At 35.7% G+C, this 18,515-nt stretch overlaps 1 protein-coding gene across 1 annotated transcript in view; it reads right to left on the reverse strand.

The window, feature by feature from the left end:
• The window catches only part of PROX1 (prospero homeobox 1), a gene marked incomplete at both ends in the record, with an annotated part of 58,600 nt that extends 40,301 nt beyond the window's left edge, over positions 1-18,299 (reverse strand). The window contains 2 exons of the mRNA XM_081315959.1: positions 5,090-5,191; positions 16,569-18,299. Of these exons, the coding sequence (XP_081172085.1) occupies positions 5,090-5,191; positions 16,569-18,299 (1,833 nt within the window). The remainder of the gene's footprint in view (positions 1-5,089; positions 5,192-16,568) is intronic.
• Between the last annotated feature and the right edge of the window lie 216 nt (positions 18,300-18,515).

Genomic DNA, 18,515 nt, shown 5'->3' on the forward strand with positions numbered 1-18,515 from the left:
AACTAAAAACAATAGAAATATAACACATGGAGCAATTACATATATAACTACTGAAGAAACAAAGAAAATAATATAAAAACATCTGAAAGATAAGTTAACACAAATGCATGTGGAAGATAGACAGACAGACACACACATACGTAGACAAACATGTACACATACATACTGTACACCTCTGGCCTTGCCTCAAAATTTTAATAAAGATACATTAGACTTCTTTAAATTGCCCAACTTTAAAGAGTTAATTATTTCATCACAATCCCCCCCTTCTGCAGCAGAGTACAAGAAAGGGATCAATTGTTCTATAAAAGAAAAGCTCTGTAGTGCGTTAATGTGTTACTGCAAAAACTAATCGCTACAATAAAGAGTCTGTGCTTCCACAGTGTAAGAGTCTCTGTGACTTTGATTAATGCTTCCCACGGGATACCTCAGCCTCAATATGGGCTGAAGAAACTTCCTAAATATTCAATGAGCATGGTCAAAAGATGTATAAAACAAATCAATCTGACACCTTAAGCTGGCTAGGCAGCAGTTGACTCAAGGGGTGGAAGGAATGAGATACATCATTTAACATGCTGAGTTGGAAAGCCTGGAAGCTCCCGTTCTTCAAAGCTAAAATGACACTGAATCTGTTGTATTTAGCAGTCTAAGAATTATTAGTTTACACGTTAAAATCGGCACCAAGTGGAGCGAAAGAACTGGATACAGCTGGTATTTCTTTTTACAATACCAATTAAGAAGGACGTTTTCGCCTCAAGTTAAAAACGGTGGTTGCATCTTATTCAGCCCTATTTAATTTAGCTCTTTAATTTAAAATAAGAAAAAAGTCACAGTGCATCATGACTCAAAGAATATTTCTCAGAATTCTAAGTGCAATTGATTACCTGAAACAATTTGAATTTATTTTCAAATAAATGTGTTGGGCTTATTTTTACGGGAAATACTCCATTATTTCATAACGTTTGTTAAATTAGCTTTGATTTAAAGTAAGTCGCTTTAAGCATAGGACCTACATAGACCAGCACATGGCATTGAACTGGACTTCGTACATTTATTGTGCAACATATTAGGATAAATTGCAGTGTGTGGGCTGTGCTCCAAAGAGCCCTTGTATATTTTCCAAGCATTTGGTTCCAACTCAAGCTCATGTTGTATGAGAAATGACCTGAAAAAATTCTCTGATTTTTTGGAATGAATTTTTAATGGGTTTTGATAGCAATGTTTGATGGTGAGTTCCTACATATGGAAAGCCAGTCCATGACTTCCTGGAACTCTACCCACGAACTGCAAAAACCAACCGACCCATCTACCCAACACCCCAACTCCTAGCCACAATTGATGATAAATCATTTTCATGTTCTGCTGCAATATATTGTTAGCAATTTTTAACTCCTTTCCTATTAACTTTTAAAGGGATCCCAATAATTCAAGGACTAATTGCACCACATTAATGCAAATATTTTGTCTGACATAAAAACTTGGTTTTATAGCCCAAGATATGCTGCTGCCTCAGGCAGAGAAGCAAATGACACTGTATCATCAACATAAGATATATATAACCCAAAGCTAGTTTTTCACCTTAGGCATTTATTTCCCTCTCTGAATATAAAAATGTAATAATAAATAATGAATTAAATGCTTAACAATTTTCTGTCATTTCAAAATAACTTCAGATCATCTCCTCAAAATGGTTATATAATTCTGGCTAATAGTAAGATCAGACCTTATATGGTTAAAGGGACTTCTCTAATGTAACCTAATTTTTGTCCTCTTTTTCTTTACATGTGATACTTACATTGATGGTTAAATTTATATTGAGCTTCTGCTCTCACAACTAACTATCCATGTATCTGACAAATTGTACTTATATTGCTGTACTAGCAAGGAGCTCAGTAGTTCTAAAACTCAGCTGCAAAATCTTGCTACAGAAAATTTTACTATATAAGATTAACAAAATGTGATCTTATGTCTTTTAGTTGGTTATTCTTGCATGAAGGCAATGTTCACAACCACATCACATATCCTAGAACAGATAGTGACAGTTTGCTGAAATAATGATTAGTGCATCATATATATTTCTCAATATGGTGCCTTCCAGATGTGTTAAGGTTAAACATTTCCAGAATCACACTTGGAATTATCAGATTGTAGAGAAGTAACATATGCTACCCCAAATAATTATCTCCCAAACACTTTGTGTGGAAATTATGATTTATTTCCTTATCATTAGACATAAGTAATAAATTATACTCTTTTGTACTGTCAATTTGCCATTAGTTTTTAAATTAACATTGTTACATATAGTTTGGATAATGAACTGATGTTAAAATTATTGGGGCATGGTATCCATTTTGGGTTTGACAGGAATTGTCTGTAGTGAATGGACAACACTGCATTAAGTTGTATCATCTGTATATGAATGGCATCATAGCATTTTATTTCCAAACAAAATAACATGGAGAGAAGCTCATCATGGAGCCCCAATCTATTTTTAGATCATATGACTTTTTTGCCCTCATACACATGGGAAAGCCGATTCAAAAGCAATGTCAGTCCTTCAGCATTACCTAGCTTAGCTCTATGTATTGAGTGGTATGTCCAATCCTTGGAAGGTTCATTTGAATCTCAGAGCTTTGAATGAACAGGATTCAAGACCACATTATAAAGATAAAGCCTGATTTTGTTGGATTCCAGCTTCCGTATGATATCCCAGCTAGCTTGGGCAATTATGGCTGGATTTATTTATTTATACATGGAAGTAAATAATCTGGAATAATTCCTAATGAGATCTAGTAAAACTAACAAAAATCACTGCTGTTGAGGTAGGAAATTATACATATACATATATACACACACACACACACACACACACACACATATACATACCACCTATCTTTCTATCTTGCCTATCTAAACACAGAAACATTCACACAAACAATGAGAGATTGAGACAGAGAAGAAGAAAAAAAAAGGAAATGATGGGCACAAGATTCTACTCTGTAGATTGCCTGTATGAACCAAGAGCTAAACCCAGGTCAGTCTGAAGAAATCTGCAGAGCAAATCAAAAGAGAAGCTGATTTCACTCATGAACTGTTACATAAAATAAACATCCCAAATGTATCAACGTGGAAACCCACCCTCCAACCCCACTCCCCAAGAAAAGAGGAATGGATCTAATATTTACATCTACTGGTGTGTGATGTTGCTGACCCCGAATGGCTGTTGCCTTCCACCACGGAAGCGGTTGCCTTTCTGTGGTGGGTGAATGGTCCCTATATTGGCTGTTTGTAAAGCACTTTGGGCTTCTTCTGGATGAATGATGCTATATAAATATAAGGTGGCATAACATCAAAATGTTTCATATAAACTTGGCAACATTGTAAGAAGACTGAGTTCGGTTGTCACATGCTGAAAAAAACAACAGGCACTAAACACTAGTGAAATGCTTCTGTGCAACTGCTGGAGTTAACATCCGCTACAAAACAACGTTAAGAGAGTCCTCATGAGGTTCTCTCAAGCCATATTGAGATCAAGCTGTAGCGATGGCTTGAAATCTCCACAGAGATCCTTTGCATTGTTACATTGCAGATAATATTTCCACAGAAGCATTGCTTTTCTTCAGTTCGTTGCACAGTTCAGAGACAATCATCAGGTGTGGGTTAAGTATATAGAACAAAACATTTTTAAGAGGCTTGAATGGCCAAATGTGGAGTGGTCACTGACCCACCCTAGACACATTCATCCTTTACACCTTCAGTGTTAGGTTTCATTTTCTGATCAAACAGCTTTTCAAAGTATTATCACAGTCTGCTAAATCAGTTTCTCCAGAAACTCTCATTGGACAGAATAGATTAACTCTATGTACCATGCAAACAAACAAACGAACAAACAAAAACCATACATTAATCTAGCACAAAGAATGATATTAACAAGACTAGGACAGTAATGGTTAAATTAAGCACAATTTTAGTTACATTAAATACAGCACTGAAGTTTAGTTTTTTAAACCAATTAATAAAATATGAAGGCTAATAAAAAGTAGGGAAAACATACTAAAACACCTGTTTTATTTTAGAATGGCACATAAAGAGAAAACCATAAACCTGCTCTATTATAGATAGAAGCAGGCCATTCTTAATCAAAAGTACAAATCCAGATTTGCTAGCCTCTGGAGTTGGGAAGAGAGTTAAATATGCAGAGCATTTCGGAGAGAAAGGGACAGGATAAGAGGAAATTGAGCACAGCAAATTTAAACTAATATGATGTTTATTTTTAAAGGTTTTCAAAATGATACCATGTATGTCATTATAATAATTGGAACCCAAACTAGTTTTTTTAAAAGATGATTAACACACAAAAAAATCAAGTTGATGTGAAGAAACAATTACTTTAGAAAAAAAAATCAGGAGGTCCTAATATTCTTAGAATGAGGGGAGGATGCAGCTGTACGTCGACAGCTTTCATATTCTCATTTGAATAATGTGGCCTGAATCTGTCAGTTTATTCATCCTCCTTATGTTCAGTGTACTCTGCATCAACAACAAATTAAGTTGTAAATAAGAGACAATCATCACTTTTGTTTTTAAGCAACTACTGCATGGAGAATTTCAATGTTGCGTTCCTTTTTTTGATGGAAGAAAAAGGGATCTCCATAGTGGGCACTAATGTAAGCAGAATATTAGAAACATGCCTGCAACAGAACAATTAAAGGAGAATTTTAAATCTGTTCTCCAAAATGCCCTTAGATAGTAAGCTAATGCCACCAGCAGAAATTTACAGATACAAAACTGTGCCATTCAGCATTTGATTTTTTTTTATCTCCATGTCACAGATGAGGACAGAGAGAAACATTAGAAAGTACAATTAATAAAGTCATATGTAAATCAAAGCAAGGAAGGAAGGAAGGAAGGAAGGAAGGAAGGAAGGAAGGAAGGAAGGAAGGAAGGAAGGAAGGAAGGAAGGAAGGATATAAAACTTTGTCAGCATATTTTATTAGCAGAATTAAATGAAAATTAATAGGCATTCAAGAATTTCAAAGATGTGATCAAGACCAGGGAAGAGAATAAACATTAAAATAGCATTTCCTACCTTTACATCTGAGAAGTAGGTTTTCAGCATATTGGAACTTGGGTACCGAGTATAAAAGAACATAAGCTTGGCCTTTTTTAAGTGATTTGGTGACAAACCTTCCTGCATGTAGGACAAAATGAGTTAAGGAAAAATATTTGGTTTGAATGACAGCTCTCAATATTAAGGGCTAACAAAATTCTCTTGGAATAATTTTATTTCTAATAATTAGTATTCAGTTAATATAATACGCAATTACTTAGGAAAGGGAAAATTATGAATCTGAGTCTACAATATAACTTAGAGATCTCAAGTGGCACAATTCCTTGAGCATATTGGTAGTTCCTATTCAACACAGTAAAATATGGATAAGATTTCTCCTTCTTGTTGGGAAGAAGAAATGGTGGAAGAATTATTTCAAGTGTGCAATTTGCAAACATGTATGTTCATTTGTTGCTAGGAAAACAAATATGTAAATATGTGCATGTAATTTTTTTTTCTTTCCTTATGCACTTTCTTCTAGCGATACACCAAAGTATATGGGGTCACTTAACCTATTTTCTGAACATTGTTACCTTTCAGGTTTGCAAACTGAACAACCAAAAGTGTTCCCAGAGGAATATGGAGCTAACTATAACAATCCAGACATTCTGGTGCTCCTCCCCCCACACCTTATTGCTTCTTGGCACTCTTTTGTGTACCCTGTGCTAGGGCAGTTTTGGTCACATCTGTGAAGCAGGCTGGCCCTGCCATTTCCTCTGTAAATTAATGGCTTTATAATGTATCAGAAATGAAGAAGCACATGACAAAAGTCAACATGGCCCCACAAGGTCAATTAAGATAGCTCCCAGTAGCTTCTTGGAAGACTGTCTCCTTAAAGACAGTCAGTATGCACATATAAATATGTCATTTATTAAATAGCACACTGCAAGGCAGGAAAAGGCCAAATAAATTCAAAGTGATCCAGAAATTGAAGCACTTTCACTAACATGGTGAAAAAAATATTAAAAGGCAATATTTGTCACGTTCCCTGATACAATTTACAGTGCGCCACAGTTAACTTTTTATTGTTTTTAGGTTGTTGGTTTGGATCAATCTTTTTTCAAACAAAGCAGTAGCTTGTAGAATTTTTGAAACATGGAGTGGATGCAAATTGTATTTGTTTGTTCTGTCTGCATATGGCTTAATTTTAATTTTCCAATGATACAAAAAAAATAAACTCCAAAACAATCATTTAAGGTTGCTGGTTTGCATAAGCACATTGCAGAGCATGCTCAAAAATTGCAAAAAAAAAAATAACTTACGATGGACATACATTTTGTGCCAGAAGAAAAGTTTAAAGGACTTCAATTAGCTTGATGGGGAAAATTAAAGGAGCGTTAATGCCTTCATGCCAACTCTCAAAATGTACATATAAAATAACAGTGGCAAGCTATCACCACCTGCATAGCAATACAAGTTATGAACAAATAAAAAGTTTTCCAATAGAATTCATTTTATTACACAACTACACTGACGGGAAGGGGAATTTATTCACACACATGCAAATATTCACGGGATGGGTATATTTGCACCCTTAAATAACAGTTAATTGTGAGGCAGTTAACCTTGGAAATCATTTGTTGGGAATTTTTCCGAAGCAGATCCATTTTAATAAATAAAAGCACACAAGAGAACGAATGCTTTCTCACATGGGTCTCATTCATTTTAATAATCTTTGCTAGTAGAGGTTCCTAGCTAAGTAGTGGCTGTTGTTATTGTTTCATTATTTTGTTTGTATCTTGTTTCTCCTGAAAAGAACTCAGCTTGATCTGTAGGTTACTTTCCATATATCCTCAAAACAGCCTAATAGAACAGATTAAACAGAAGGATGGTAGTTTGGTTCAAAATCAGTTATGCATTTTATTGACCACATGGGTATCGGAACCCAGATATTTCAATATTCGAGTCATAAACATATCTAAGTTCTTTTAATGCTATGGAATTAAGATTCTGCAAAATATATGTTATGAGCAAATTCCAAATTTTTCAGTGTTTTTTTGCTCTTTAAAAGCTTGCCCAGCACTTTTAATGCAATCTTATTTTGCTTTTCTTTGTTTTTCAAAACACTTCGTTTCAGAGATGACATTATTGCTAAAAAGCCTCACTAATAGCAACTATTAAAAATAGATAGCAAAACATTTAAAGGCCAATAGTGAGATGACCCTTTACTAAAACTGAGTTGACCAATTGGTTAATTTTCCTTTTAAGTGCTTGTGCTGAAAAGCAACCGTTCTTCCAAGAAAGCACTGCCTGTTTCCAGGATACTTACACACGCACAATGAGTCATGATGGAATAGATTCAGTAAACATACAGCTGTACCGAACACGAGCTAAGCTCCATTCAAGGCCAGGAAAGAAAATGAGCACAAATAAATATTAAGGAGGTAAGGGGAGGGGAGGAGAGAGAGAAAAGAGGTGGGAAGGCAGGGAGGACAAAAAAGCCAAGAGAAGGCAAACACGCTTTGCCCCAACAGCTGATGTTGCTTGCCTCAGTACTCTGCCATAGCTTTGTGAAGACAGATGACATTCAATTGTATGTCTAATGCAAAAGACAGTAACTGCTGAAACCTGAACCAGCTGCCAGGTGTAAAAAAAGGGGGGGGAGGGGTAAAGAAAAGAAAAGATGATAAATCCATAAATTAATGAAAGACATCTGCTCAGGAACATAAAAGATCAGAGGAGCCGTGTACTGCAGCTGAACTAAAACAGTGTTCAAACAACCTGAGAATCTGATTGTTATATATTTACAAAGCATAATGTATTTCTGTGTAGAACAGCAGCAGCAACAGCAGCAGAAAGCGAGATGTGAGGAACAAGCAAAAAGAAAAATTAAAAGAATTATATATATATATATATATATATATATATATATATATATATATATATATATATATATATATATATATATATATATATATATATATATATATATATATATATATATATATATATATATATATATGTATGTATCTTACTGGCTGTTATATATATATGAGAGGCAATATTTTTTCCTATGGCTGGAAGCTTCCTTGTCAGAACTGTTACAAAAAGAGATCTTTATTTTTATCCCCTTTAAAATTTTATTCTCTTTAAAATCCTCTCAAAGGTTACCTGTAAAATACACACACACACTATACATGTGTGTGTGTGTGTGTGTGTGTGTGTGTGTGTGTAAATTTTTTGGATTGCTAACAAAGAATTAAATTGTTAGCAATCCAAAAAATTTACACAAATAATGAGTTGCCACAGTTGTGACTACACTCTGTGGATGGCCTTAGGTTAGACTGATACAGGCAATAAGAATATATATATATATATATATATATATATATATATATATATATATATATATATATATATGTGTGTGTGTGTGTGTGTGTGTGTGTGTGTGTGTGTGTGTGTTAAATGCTCAAATATATATATATATATATATATATATATATATATATACACACACACACATATATACATATATACATGTATATATATACATATATACATATACATATACATATACATATACATATACATATACATATACATATACATATATATATTAGGAGCAGATAGGTGCATTCCAATATGTATTATCTGCTTTAATCAATGCATGTCCAAATTTATAGACATTGTGTTTGTATTTAGGATTAGAATTAATAATATACTGAAAAAAGCTTCTGTTCATTTAATCAAAGTGCATTGGATGATGTACAGGTAGTCCTCGACTTACAGCAGTTCAATTAGTGACTGTTCAAAGTTACAAGGGCAATGAAAAAAATGACTGATGACTATTTTTCACATTTCTGACCATTGCAGCATCCCCACGGTTACATGATTTACATTCAGATGCTTGACAACTGGCCCACATTTATGACGATTGCAATGTCCCGGAGTCATGTGATCCCCTTTTGCGACCTTCTGACAAGCAAAGTCAATGGGGAAAACAGATTAATTTAACAACCGTGTTACTAATTTAACAACTGCAGTGATTCACTTAAGAAATGTGATGAGAAAAGTCATAAAATGGGGCAAAACTCATTTAAACTTTTCTTACTTAACAACATACATTTTGGGCTCAATTGTAGTTGCAAGTTGAGGACTATCTGTATAGTAGCCATGCATTTACTGAAAGTGATTTTATTTTCCTCTGAAAAAGTTCTGATCAAAGCATTGCCATTTGTTAAACTTTGTTTCTTCATAGTGCTTCGTAATACGGTCTCATCTTGCTGAGGAATTATCTGCCTGACTTTCAAAGTTTTTCAATGTTATAAAACTACTTTCTAGAAAGGAAAAGATTACAGTCTTTACATGGGGAGAAAAATAGATGTATTACAGCAACAAAACTACACCCACAATCTACTGTTGTGGCTTAATATTCTGTATGCAAATGCCCTGAGGCTGAACAAGGCTACTTTTCTTGAGATGCAAAGAGGGTGCCTGACAAGGAAGATCATGTTGTAAAACAACTAGCTGTCTGTTTCTTTGGCAATTTGAATAAAAACTTCAGTATTTGATTAAACATATTTAGCTTGCAAAGATGCACAATGCATTCATGAAGCGGGCAGGAACTGTGGTGCAGGTGCAGGTTCATCTCTCTGTCTTGTTTAATGTGGCATACATAAAGCTAACTCTCTTCCTTCACTTAAAAAAAATAAGATAATGGTTAAAAAAATTACAGTAAAAGCAAGGTATACCAGGAAGGGCTCTTGCTCCCCAAACTTTGCTTTGCATGCTTGGCTTCCATTCTTATCCTGGGTACCTTCTCCAAGGACATGTGTGGTTTTCTGTTCCAAAGGGAAGAACTGATATTCTTAAGAAAAACTCTTGATATATAAATGCATGCATATACAAATAAGTATGCATGAACACACACACGTACCATGTAAAGCAGAGAGGAACAAAGCAAAAAGCCTCACATCTGTCCTATCTGCTTCACCCCCCACCCATGAAGTCTAAATAAGCCAAACAAATGGGCAGTTGTCATAAAATAAAATAGTTTCATATTTTAGAAATAATTTCAACGTCGTTGGAAATAGAGTGCTTTTAAATATACGTTTGCAGCCCTTACTACAAGAGAAATCTGCAAGATTACCTGAGGAATAAGATTGTGAGCTGCATCATATATTTTTTTAAAAAAATGCTATAACACTTTTACCAAAAGTTCTAGGACGTTCCTACAACTTTTGGTAGATATATGGAAGATTTAAATTTATGCTAAGGGCCCAGATGAGAAATACATGGGAGTCCTATGCATTTACTCTTGTCAAATTTCAGAGATAACTACAGAAAGCTTTTTTAAAAATGTATTTAAAAATGAGGACCCAGATTGTTGGGGGCAATTAAGCTGATTTTGTAATAATGCCGCTTGGGGTGTGTGTGAAAGCCCTAATAAGCAGGCATATACATAGAATGAAGGCTACTGCTAAGCTTGTAAGCCGCCCTGAGTCTTCGGAGAAGGGCGGGATATAAATGGAATTAAAATAAAAAAAATAAAAACAAAATATTCAAGCCAGCAGAATTCAAAATCAAACCAGTCCTTCACTAAGTGGTTGGATCTGCTTGGTATTTCATAACATCATGTTTTGGCAATTCCAAATGAATAATATAGACAGGTGATTATTACTGTCCTTATGTTGCATGTTTATTTGCAGAAATATGGGGTATTAATTTTAATACCAAATTGTCAAAGTGCCTTTAATTATAGCCTTCTGGGACAATTGGTATCCCCCTCTGTGTGATACATCTGGGGATATGAATTCATGAGTGGTAAAGAATATGACTGTGTCTCTAACACTGCATCCTTCATACAATATAGAACTCTGAACGTGGTATAGATCAAATTTCCCCAAGGTGGATATCCTACTAGTTTGGAAACTTCATCTTCCATTATTCCCTGGCCATTGTGCCTGCTACTGAGAATTATGGAGTTGAAGTCCATACATCTGGAAAGGGCCAAGGTTGGAACAAACTGTCATAGATCATAAGACAGAATTTTGTACAAATAACAGGTTTGTTCTGAGCTCCATGATGGAAAATTAAATTTGGATTTCATAAATGATAATCTCACAAACGAAATGACAATGAGACTGTAGAATGGCTATTCTCCAAAAGTGTCATACTGAAGTAATAGTTGAATTTGAGAAATACAAAGAACAGAAAATATGTAGATGGATGAGCAATGAATCAGAAAATCCTTAATTCAAAACTCACCTTTACCATGAGCTTACAATACTAAGTAGCCTTAAAGCATGCCATTCTCTCTTGGTCTAATCTCCTCTACTGCTCCCCCCCGCCCCCCAAATACAATGCAGAGAGTTATAATACTGATGCATTTTACTAAGTTGATATAAGGATTATTTCTACTTATATAGTGCATGTGAAGTGCTTTGGACACATGAAAGCACTAAGCAAACATTTTCTTTTTTTAAGTATTATTATAACAAAAGATAAGCTATGCAAAGTAATAAATCCAGGTATACCATGGAGAAAATTTAGGACCTATTTATATTAATACCACATTACAGAATGCAATCAAACCTGATGAAATTAAGGAAATTCTTTACTAATCAATGCAGACCCATCTATAAGAATGCAAACAGGTAAACTTAACATTTTGTATATTGGCTGCATTTTACTGGAAAGCCATTCAATGTATATAAAAATAAATTCACAATCAGATTTGCAAGTTTTTCCTGTCAACTGACAGAAGTTGGAACTGAGATTATCATCACCCCTGGATCCCTGTATTTTTGATAATAAATACTACAAGGTTGTATTTATTTGGAATAACTAATAACAGTTAAGAATGACTTTTATAATTAGGCCCATATAATAACCAATTTATGTGAACGTCTCATACATATACATATCTGTGGAAAAATATTCCTTGCTCCATTTTGGATTTACTGGGGTTTTGCGTATCTGCCACTCATTGTTTAACATAGATTCTTATGAGTCCTTTTTATCTAATAAGGAAATCTGAGAAAACAGATAATGCCAAACATTGGTGCTTGTTTCATTTATTTCATAAACAAAGTCATCCATCCTGCAATTATAGTATAAAAAATAGAATCAGATTAAGTAGTGGATCTTTAACTGCAATAGCTGCAAGCAAATACTTCCAATAATTGGCAATCAATTGTTCACATTACAGTGTAAGAATACTGATTCATTCCCTCACCACAAACTGTACTAACTTAGTAATATTAAAAAGATATTCTAGGATGTATTTCTCATTTTGGGTCCTACCCAAACATGACTGTGGAATTTAGGTCTGAAGTCTTTCTTGGCCATTCCGAATATCGAATTTATTCTTCTTTATTGATTCTCCGATAGAGCAGTTACAAAAGTAAAATAGTAGTATGTTGGGAGACTGTCTTGTTACCCAACCACTAGTGCTGCAGCTTTAGCCAACAGAGATAGGTTGATATTTTCTTATAAAATATCTGAGAGCAAGCACAAGTCACACTTTGTCAATGATGGCAAAATTTTCAGATCCTGAGGCAACAACCATCCCCAAACTATACACTATCCCTTCCACACTTGACATCTGGTATGGGATTATTGTAGAATGCTGTTTTTGATTTCTCCCAAACTTAATGATAGCTACATGGCTTCAAAATTCCATTTTTAAGACAGCTCTCCATTGCACATGGACAGTTATCCAGAAGGTTTGGCAATGTTCAAATGAACATCAGTGTTCTTTTCAGTGAGTGATGGCTTCTAGGTTGTTATGAATCCTATTTTCCTACCCAGTGCCTGCTATGGTTGAAATCATGAACACTTGACTTGGGCCAAGGTAAAGGAGGCCTGCAGCTTCTTAGAAGTTGCTCTGTTGTCTTTGTGATTACCTGAATAATTTTATGCTGGGGTCTTTGTGTAATTTTTGACAGAAAAGCCACAATTTTGAAAAATCTCAATTTTCAAATTATAAATCTGCCTGTGGATTGGTGTGGACCCAAAACTGAGATATGATTTCATAATTTTTTACAGACAGTTAGATGTTAATGATTTTTTAACAAGGTCTTCAGAATTCATTTTGAGCAAGCACTGTAGATCTTAAAATCTGTTTCTTGAGAACTTCACTGTGACAAACAGCCAAAGTTTGACAATTTTATGCAAGATGGGGCTGGCCCAAATCAGCTCTGGTTGTTTAGTGAATTAATTCTATAACTAGTCCTAATTATCCCTTAAATGAAATGGCTTAAATGAAATAGGGAATAATTTTTTTTCTCACCCTAACACAATCACATGTTGGATGACTTTGTTTATTAAATGACTCTTTTTGTTATTTGTTCACTCAAACACCATTTATATACCAGGAAGGCCCATATAAATCCCAGAAAACATTCAGTTGCAAAGATATATAGTAATTCAGAAAATCCAATGAGTGAGAATGCTTCCTCACAGAACTGTAGATCATGATCTATAGGAAGGCTTCTGATTAATAGTAGATATGCATAAGGCTCTGTATCCCAGTTCTTTTAACAACAGCTAATGAAATATCTTCCCACCTGAAGTCAAATGAAGAAAGCAGGATAACCAAGAAAAGACTTTTATGATGTCTGTGTTTTTAGTACTAGTTATACAAGTTATGAAAACAAATGTCTTAGATTTCAAACATGTTCAGGGAATACTCTGCTCTTTTATTCTTAATGTACATTTTTGGTACCTTTATTTAGATCTCAAATGTTAGTAAAAATAAAGCAGATCTGACAAGTGATTAAGTCCATTACTGCCCATTACTGCTGTAAGCACTCTAAACTATAGGTCTTGGGTTAAATATGTAGTTACTTTTGCTCTGTTAATATGTCTGAGGATTACATTTCAGAATCCAACTCTTCTATATAAGAAAGTGGGTTGGTTTTCTTGTTTAATTTTCTTCACTACCATTAAGATTGCTAATCTAACTTTTGCAGTGCCAATGTCAGCATAAGACATCTATTAAATTTTTGAATCTCCAAAGAACAGCCTGTAGAAGTGGTATTAAAGGATAATATTTCTTGTCATTCCAAGTTAAATCTTGATCAATCTGTTAATGATTAAAGGTGCCATAGACTACATTTTCCAGTGGGAATTATAAGAACACCTTAAAATAATGTATAAAGGAAAACATTTTGAATTGCATAGGATAATTTTTGTTTTGTTTTATTTTAAATCAGGATGATTTTTTGCCTTCTTAGTCTATCTATTATATACTTTTGGTATTCCCTGTTAATTAGAGTCAAGGATAGTTATCTTTGAAGCCCAGATCAGTGTAGTGCTACTTTATGAAATAAAATACATTCTGTGAATCAATCCATGCTTTGTTAAATATTCTTTTTATTATGAGAAAAGTGCCTAAACTCTTGATTCATCAGATGTCACTATGTTCTTAAGTAGTGTATCAGTACTGTTAATATTCCTTTATAATGAAGCTACATCTTCATTTAATAATGGCTTCCTTTCTAGTTGATTGAAACCAGCCACTGTATTTAATTCTCTCAGTTGCAATCTCAGGTTGATGAAGTTTGCTTTTATGTCAAGACTTCATGAGTCTATATTATGACTTTCTATAGAATGTTCAGATGTAACTAACATATTTGACTATATTGGAAAGTGAGTTGGATGCATAGATAGGAGTAAGCTAAAAAATGGGGGGTGGTGTTTCCCAATCCTGAACATATTTCTTAGAAGTATGTCCCTTTGAATGGCAGAGAATTCCTTCCAATTGAACATGAAGAAATGCCAATGATACAGTATCACATATGTGTCTTCTTTCAGCATCCTTGTGATAAAAGAATTATAGCACGCACAGGGTTCTTTTTATAAAATATTATTTAAAGCTTTCACAATTGAGGACAATTTTAAGGATGGGGAAAAGAAAAAGATGTGCCTTATAAGATTAATCCAGCTGAAGTTCTATATCTAATTGTGCTCTCAAGCTTTGCCAAATGATTTGCTTTTTGTATATTAGGACAAAAGATTTTCTGTGTATGGCTGAGCAGAGGTTAACCATGCATACCCAGCAGCTGCACAAGAGCTGAGAACAGGACTTGGTGGTGGGAAGGGGGGGGGGGGTGGGCAGGGAAAAGGATTTGATATAGCTTAAATGCATCAATACTTAATATCTTTATTTTGTTTGGTGTCACTTTTTTATATCCACCTGAAAAATGTATACAAGATTTTCAAATGCTTCACTCATTTATTTGGAGACAGGAAATACTGGGCTTATATTCAGACACAGTGAGATTGTTTTTTAAAAAATATAATGAAGATTACATATTGGATTTTGAATATCACCTGAAATAAGTTTGCCTCCCATTCACCATTACCATCCAAACTGCCAAAAATCTTTGCAGGTTTTGAAGCATTTGTGTGGGGCATAGCGATCAATACATTGAAATGTTTCTTTCAGCTTGAAAGATTTCCTTTTCAAAAAATCTTTATTTACCCATGAAATTAGGTGAATGTCTACTCTGAAGTAAGACTTCTAGATTTCAAGGGGAACAATCGAAATACTGTAAGGGAAAATCTGGTAAATATCATATCTGCAGAGGGCCACCAGAATTTGGGAAATTATTTGAGAGCACTACAACTAATTTTGCCACTACTATATTAATGGTAGTGATGGAAAAAAGAAGAGTTTACAAAGCTGCATTAATGGAAAGCAGTGTTGCTTTTTAAAAAAAGAAAAAGAAAAAGTTACAATACAGTATTAGGAAGCCTTGACCCCTTAATATAATATTATAGAAAATTATCTGTAGGATTTTGCAAACCACTAAATTAGCACAGGGGTTATTTAAACTTATATGGCAATGTTTGCAAATACAAGTTTTACACTATGGGACAATTTGTACAAGTAGCTGAAGCACTTACCAAGAGTACCAAGAGATTCAGTTTATTTGGATTGATATTTTGCCTTCAGGGTTTGCATGATGTTCTGCACAGGTTAATTGATCTTTGGTAGCCAATAGATTCAATAGATTAGGATGTAATTAGAACAAAAGGAATGAGGAATATTGCAACTCAAAACTCAGGGCCAAAATGTCTCTTAGGCAGCTCCCAAATTTGCTTTCTTAGCAAATCGTATGAAACATACATGTTAATAGAACAAAATTTTATGGGGATAGATATTTCCTTTCCATAAATTTCTCCTGTTTTATGGCTATGGTTTTGTTTAATATGTTATTTTTCCTGCTTCTTAAAAGCCAAAGTTATTCTGCCTCACATTGGAATTTTGTCAACCACTTTATCAAGATTAAAGTCAAGCATCATAGGAAATCTTCAGAAACTGTATCAGAAGACAAATGGATGGGATTCAGCAGTAAGCATCTTCATTTGCTACAAAACGGGAATTCTAATAAAAAATAACACGTTAAGAACAATGGATGTTATGCCCACTCCCAACATTAGTAGTTATTAGTACTCATTACCAAATAAACACATATCAACATGCAGAATATGGGCTATGTATTGTAAAGGATATGGCACTCCCAGAATAAGGTGAGATTTCGGAAATATCTTGAAGGTCGCCACACTCAGACTTGATGAGAGATATTGAGAGGCTTTCAGCAGTGCTAGGAGGATGTGCTGGTGAACAAGGGTGATGGTTCATATGATGTGATGACATCTTGGTCCTCAGACTTGTGGTCTCTCTTGTTAAATCTAAGGATTCTGGGGAGGCTCTGTCTTTCCCAGGGAAGGAGGCAGAAGGAGCCCCTAAGGGGTTCTGAAATGGGTACGCCATAAGGGGCAGAGGAAAGGGATGGCGAAACGAAGATGAGGTGAACCCTGTGGTGGCAGACAGTGGAGACTGATGGAGAGTAGCATGGTGGCTGCCAGGAGGTGGGACAGAGGCAGGCTGGTCTGATGAATTTTTGCGGACAACTAAGGGCAGTGCTTCTGTTTGGTCTGTGGAATTGGACAGTGGCACATTCCCAAAGGTATCTAGTGGGTTTGGAATGATGATGTCCCCAAAGCACTGGAGGCGCTGGTTTGCTGTGTGGAAGTTGTGGTTCTCTCCATTGACAGCAAATCTTGCTTGGGGGATCTGAAGAGGTGGGAAGACCTGAGGAAGTTGACGTACAGGCTTTGAAGAGAAAATCTTGACCACAGTGTCCACAACCTGAGACATGGCAGTGTTCAGTTCCTGCTTTAGCGTCTCAGCTAAGTGCTTGCCTTCTGGCTGAAAAGAGTTGGGCCCATGATCTTTTTCTTTGGGACCATCTTTTCTAGGTTTGTTTTCCACTATCTCCTGTTCTCTAATCAGAGCTCTTGCACGATCAATAAATTGCCCCGGGTCCAATTCACACATTTCATTATCCGACCTCCCCACAGAATCTCTCGCCCTAGCATCCAGTGTTTCTGAACGCAGGCTGTCTTCAGAGAGGTTACCAGCATCTTCGTCATTTTCAGAATCTGTGCTGTCATAGATTTGGTAGAACTTTTCCTGAAGCTGGCGCAGCTGTTTCTGCATGTCCTCCAGCTGCTGTTTCAGCTGTCTGCGCTCCTCTCGCTTCTGTTCTTTCCTAGCTGAAACCAGCTGCTGGAAACTCTGTTGCTGCTGTTGAGGCAGCTTTTGCTTGCGCTTATTTTCTCGGTAACTTTCTCGGGGACTCACAGACTGCGGAGCCATCTCTCTTTCATTTTCATTGCCCCTTAATGCCACACTTGGGGAATGGCTCATCCCTCGAATGATATTCTCAACCCGGGCACGCTTAGCTCTCAGGTGCTCGTCGCATAACCGATCCATATCAAACTGGCTCATCGTGGGTCTGCCAAATGGAGAAAGACACTCTTGGGGGCTGTCTCTTGAAGAGTTGCTGCACACATCCTCCTGATGTACTTCTGAGCCTGTGCTGGAGAGGCCACTCGCTTGAAAGCTGGGCTCAGTGCCACCATTTTTGTTCATGTTATTTTTCAACAGCTGGGAAATTATAGTTGCTCCTGGAAAAGGCATCATGGCATCTTCATAGGAGTTTGCCCTCTTCAGCAGCTTGCGAAGCACATTTGACTTCTCCCCATCTGCATGCTGCACCACTGAATACTCAACATCCTGCTCAGAACCTTGGGGATTCATGGCACTAAAAAATGATGCTCTCGCCTTTGCAAAAAAGGCAGATGCTGTCCCTACCGTCCGTTTCACTCCAATGTCAACTCTTCTTCTCTTGGTCTGCCTACTTAAGAGGGCTGTGCTGTCATGGTCAGGCATCACTGAACAGTTATTGTGCCATCTTCAAAAGCTTGTCAGCTGGGCACAACTCAAGAATCCTGGGACCCTGGCCAACAGAACAAAAGGACTGATGAATCATTTTCTTTAAATTTCTCCAAATTTCCTGACCTCAATCCTGAATCAAATGCAAAATGCATAGGCTCTGGGATTTATGGCACATTACAATTATTGCAATTTATTATGCACTCTGCTTGA

The sequence above is a fragment of the Vipera berus genome, assembly GCF_964194415.1.
Source record: "Vipera berus genome assembly, chromosome: 1".
Lineage (NCBI taxonomy): Eukaryota > Metazoa > Chordata > Lepidosauria > Squamata > Viperidae > Vipera > Vipera berus.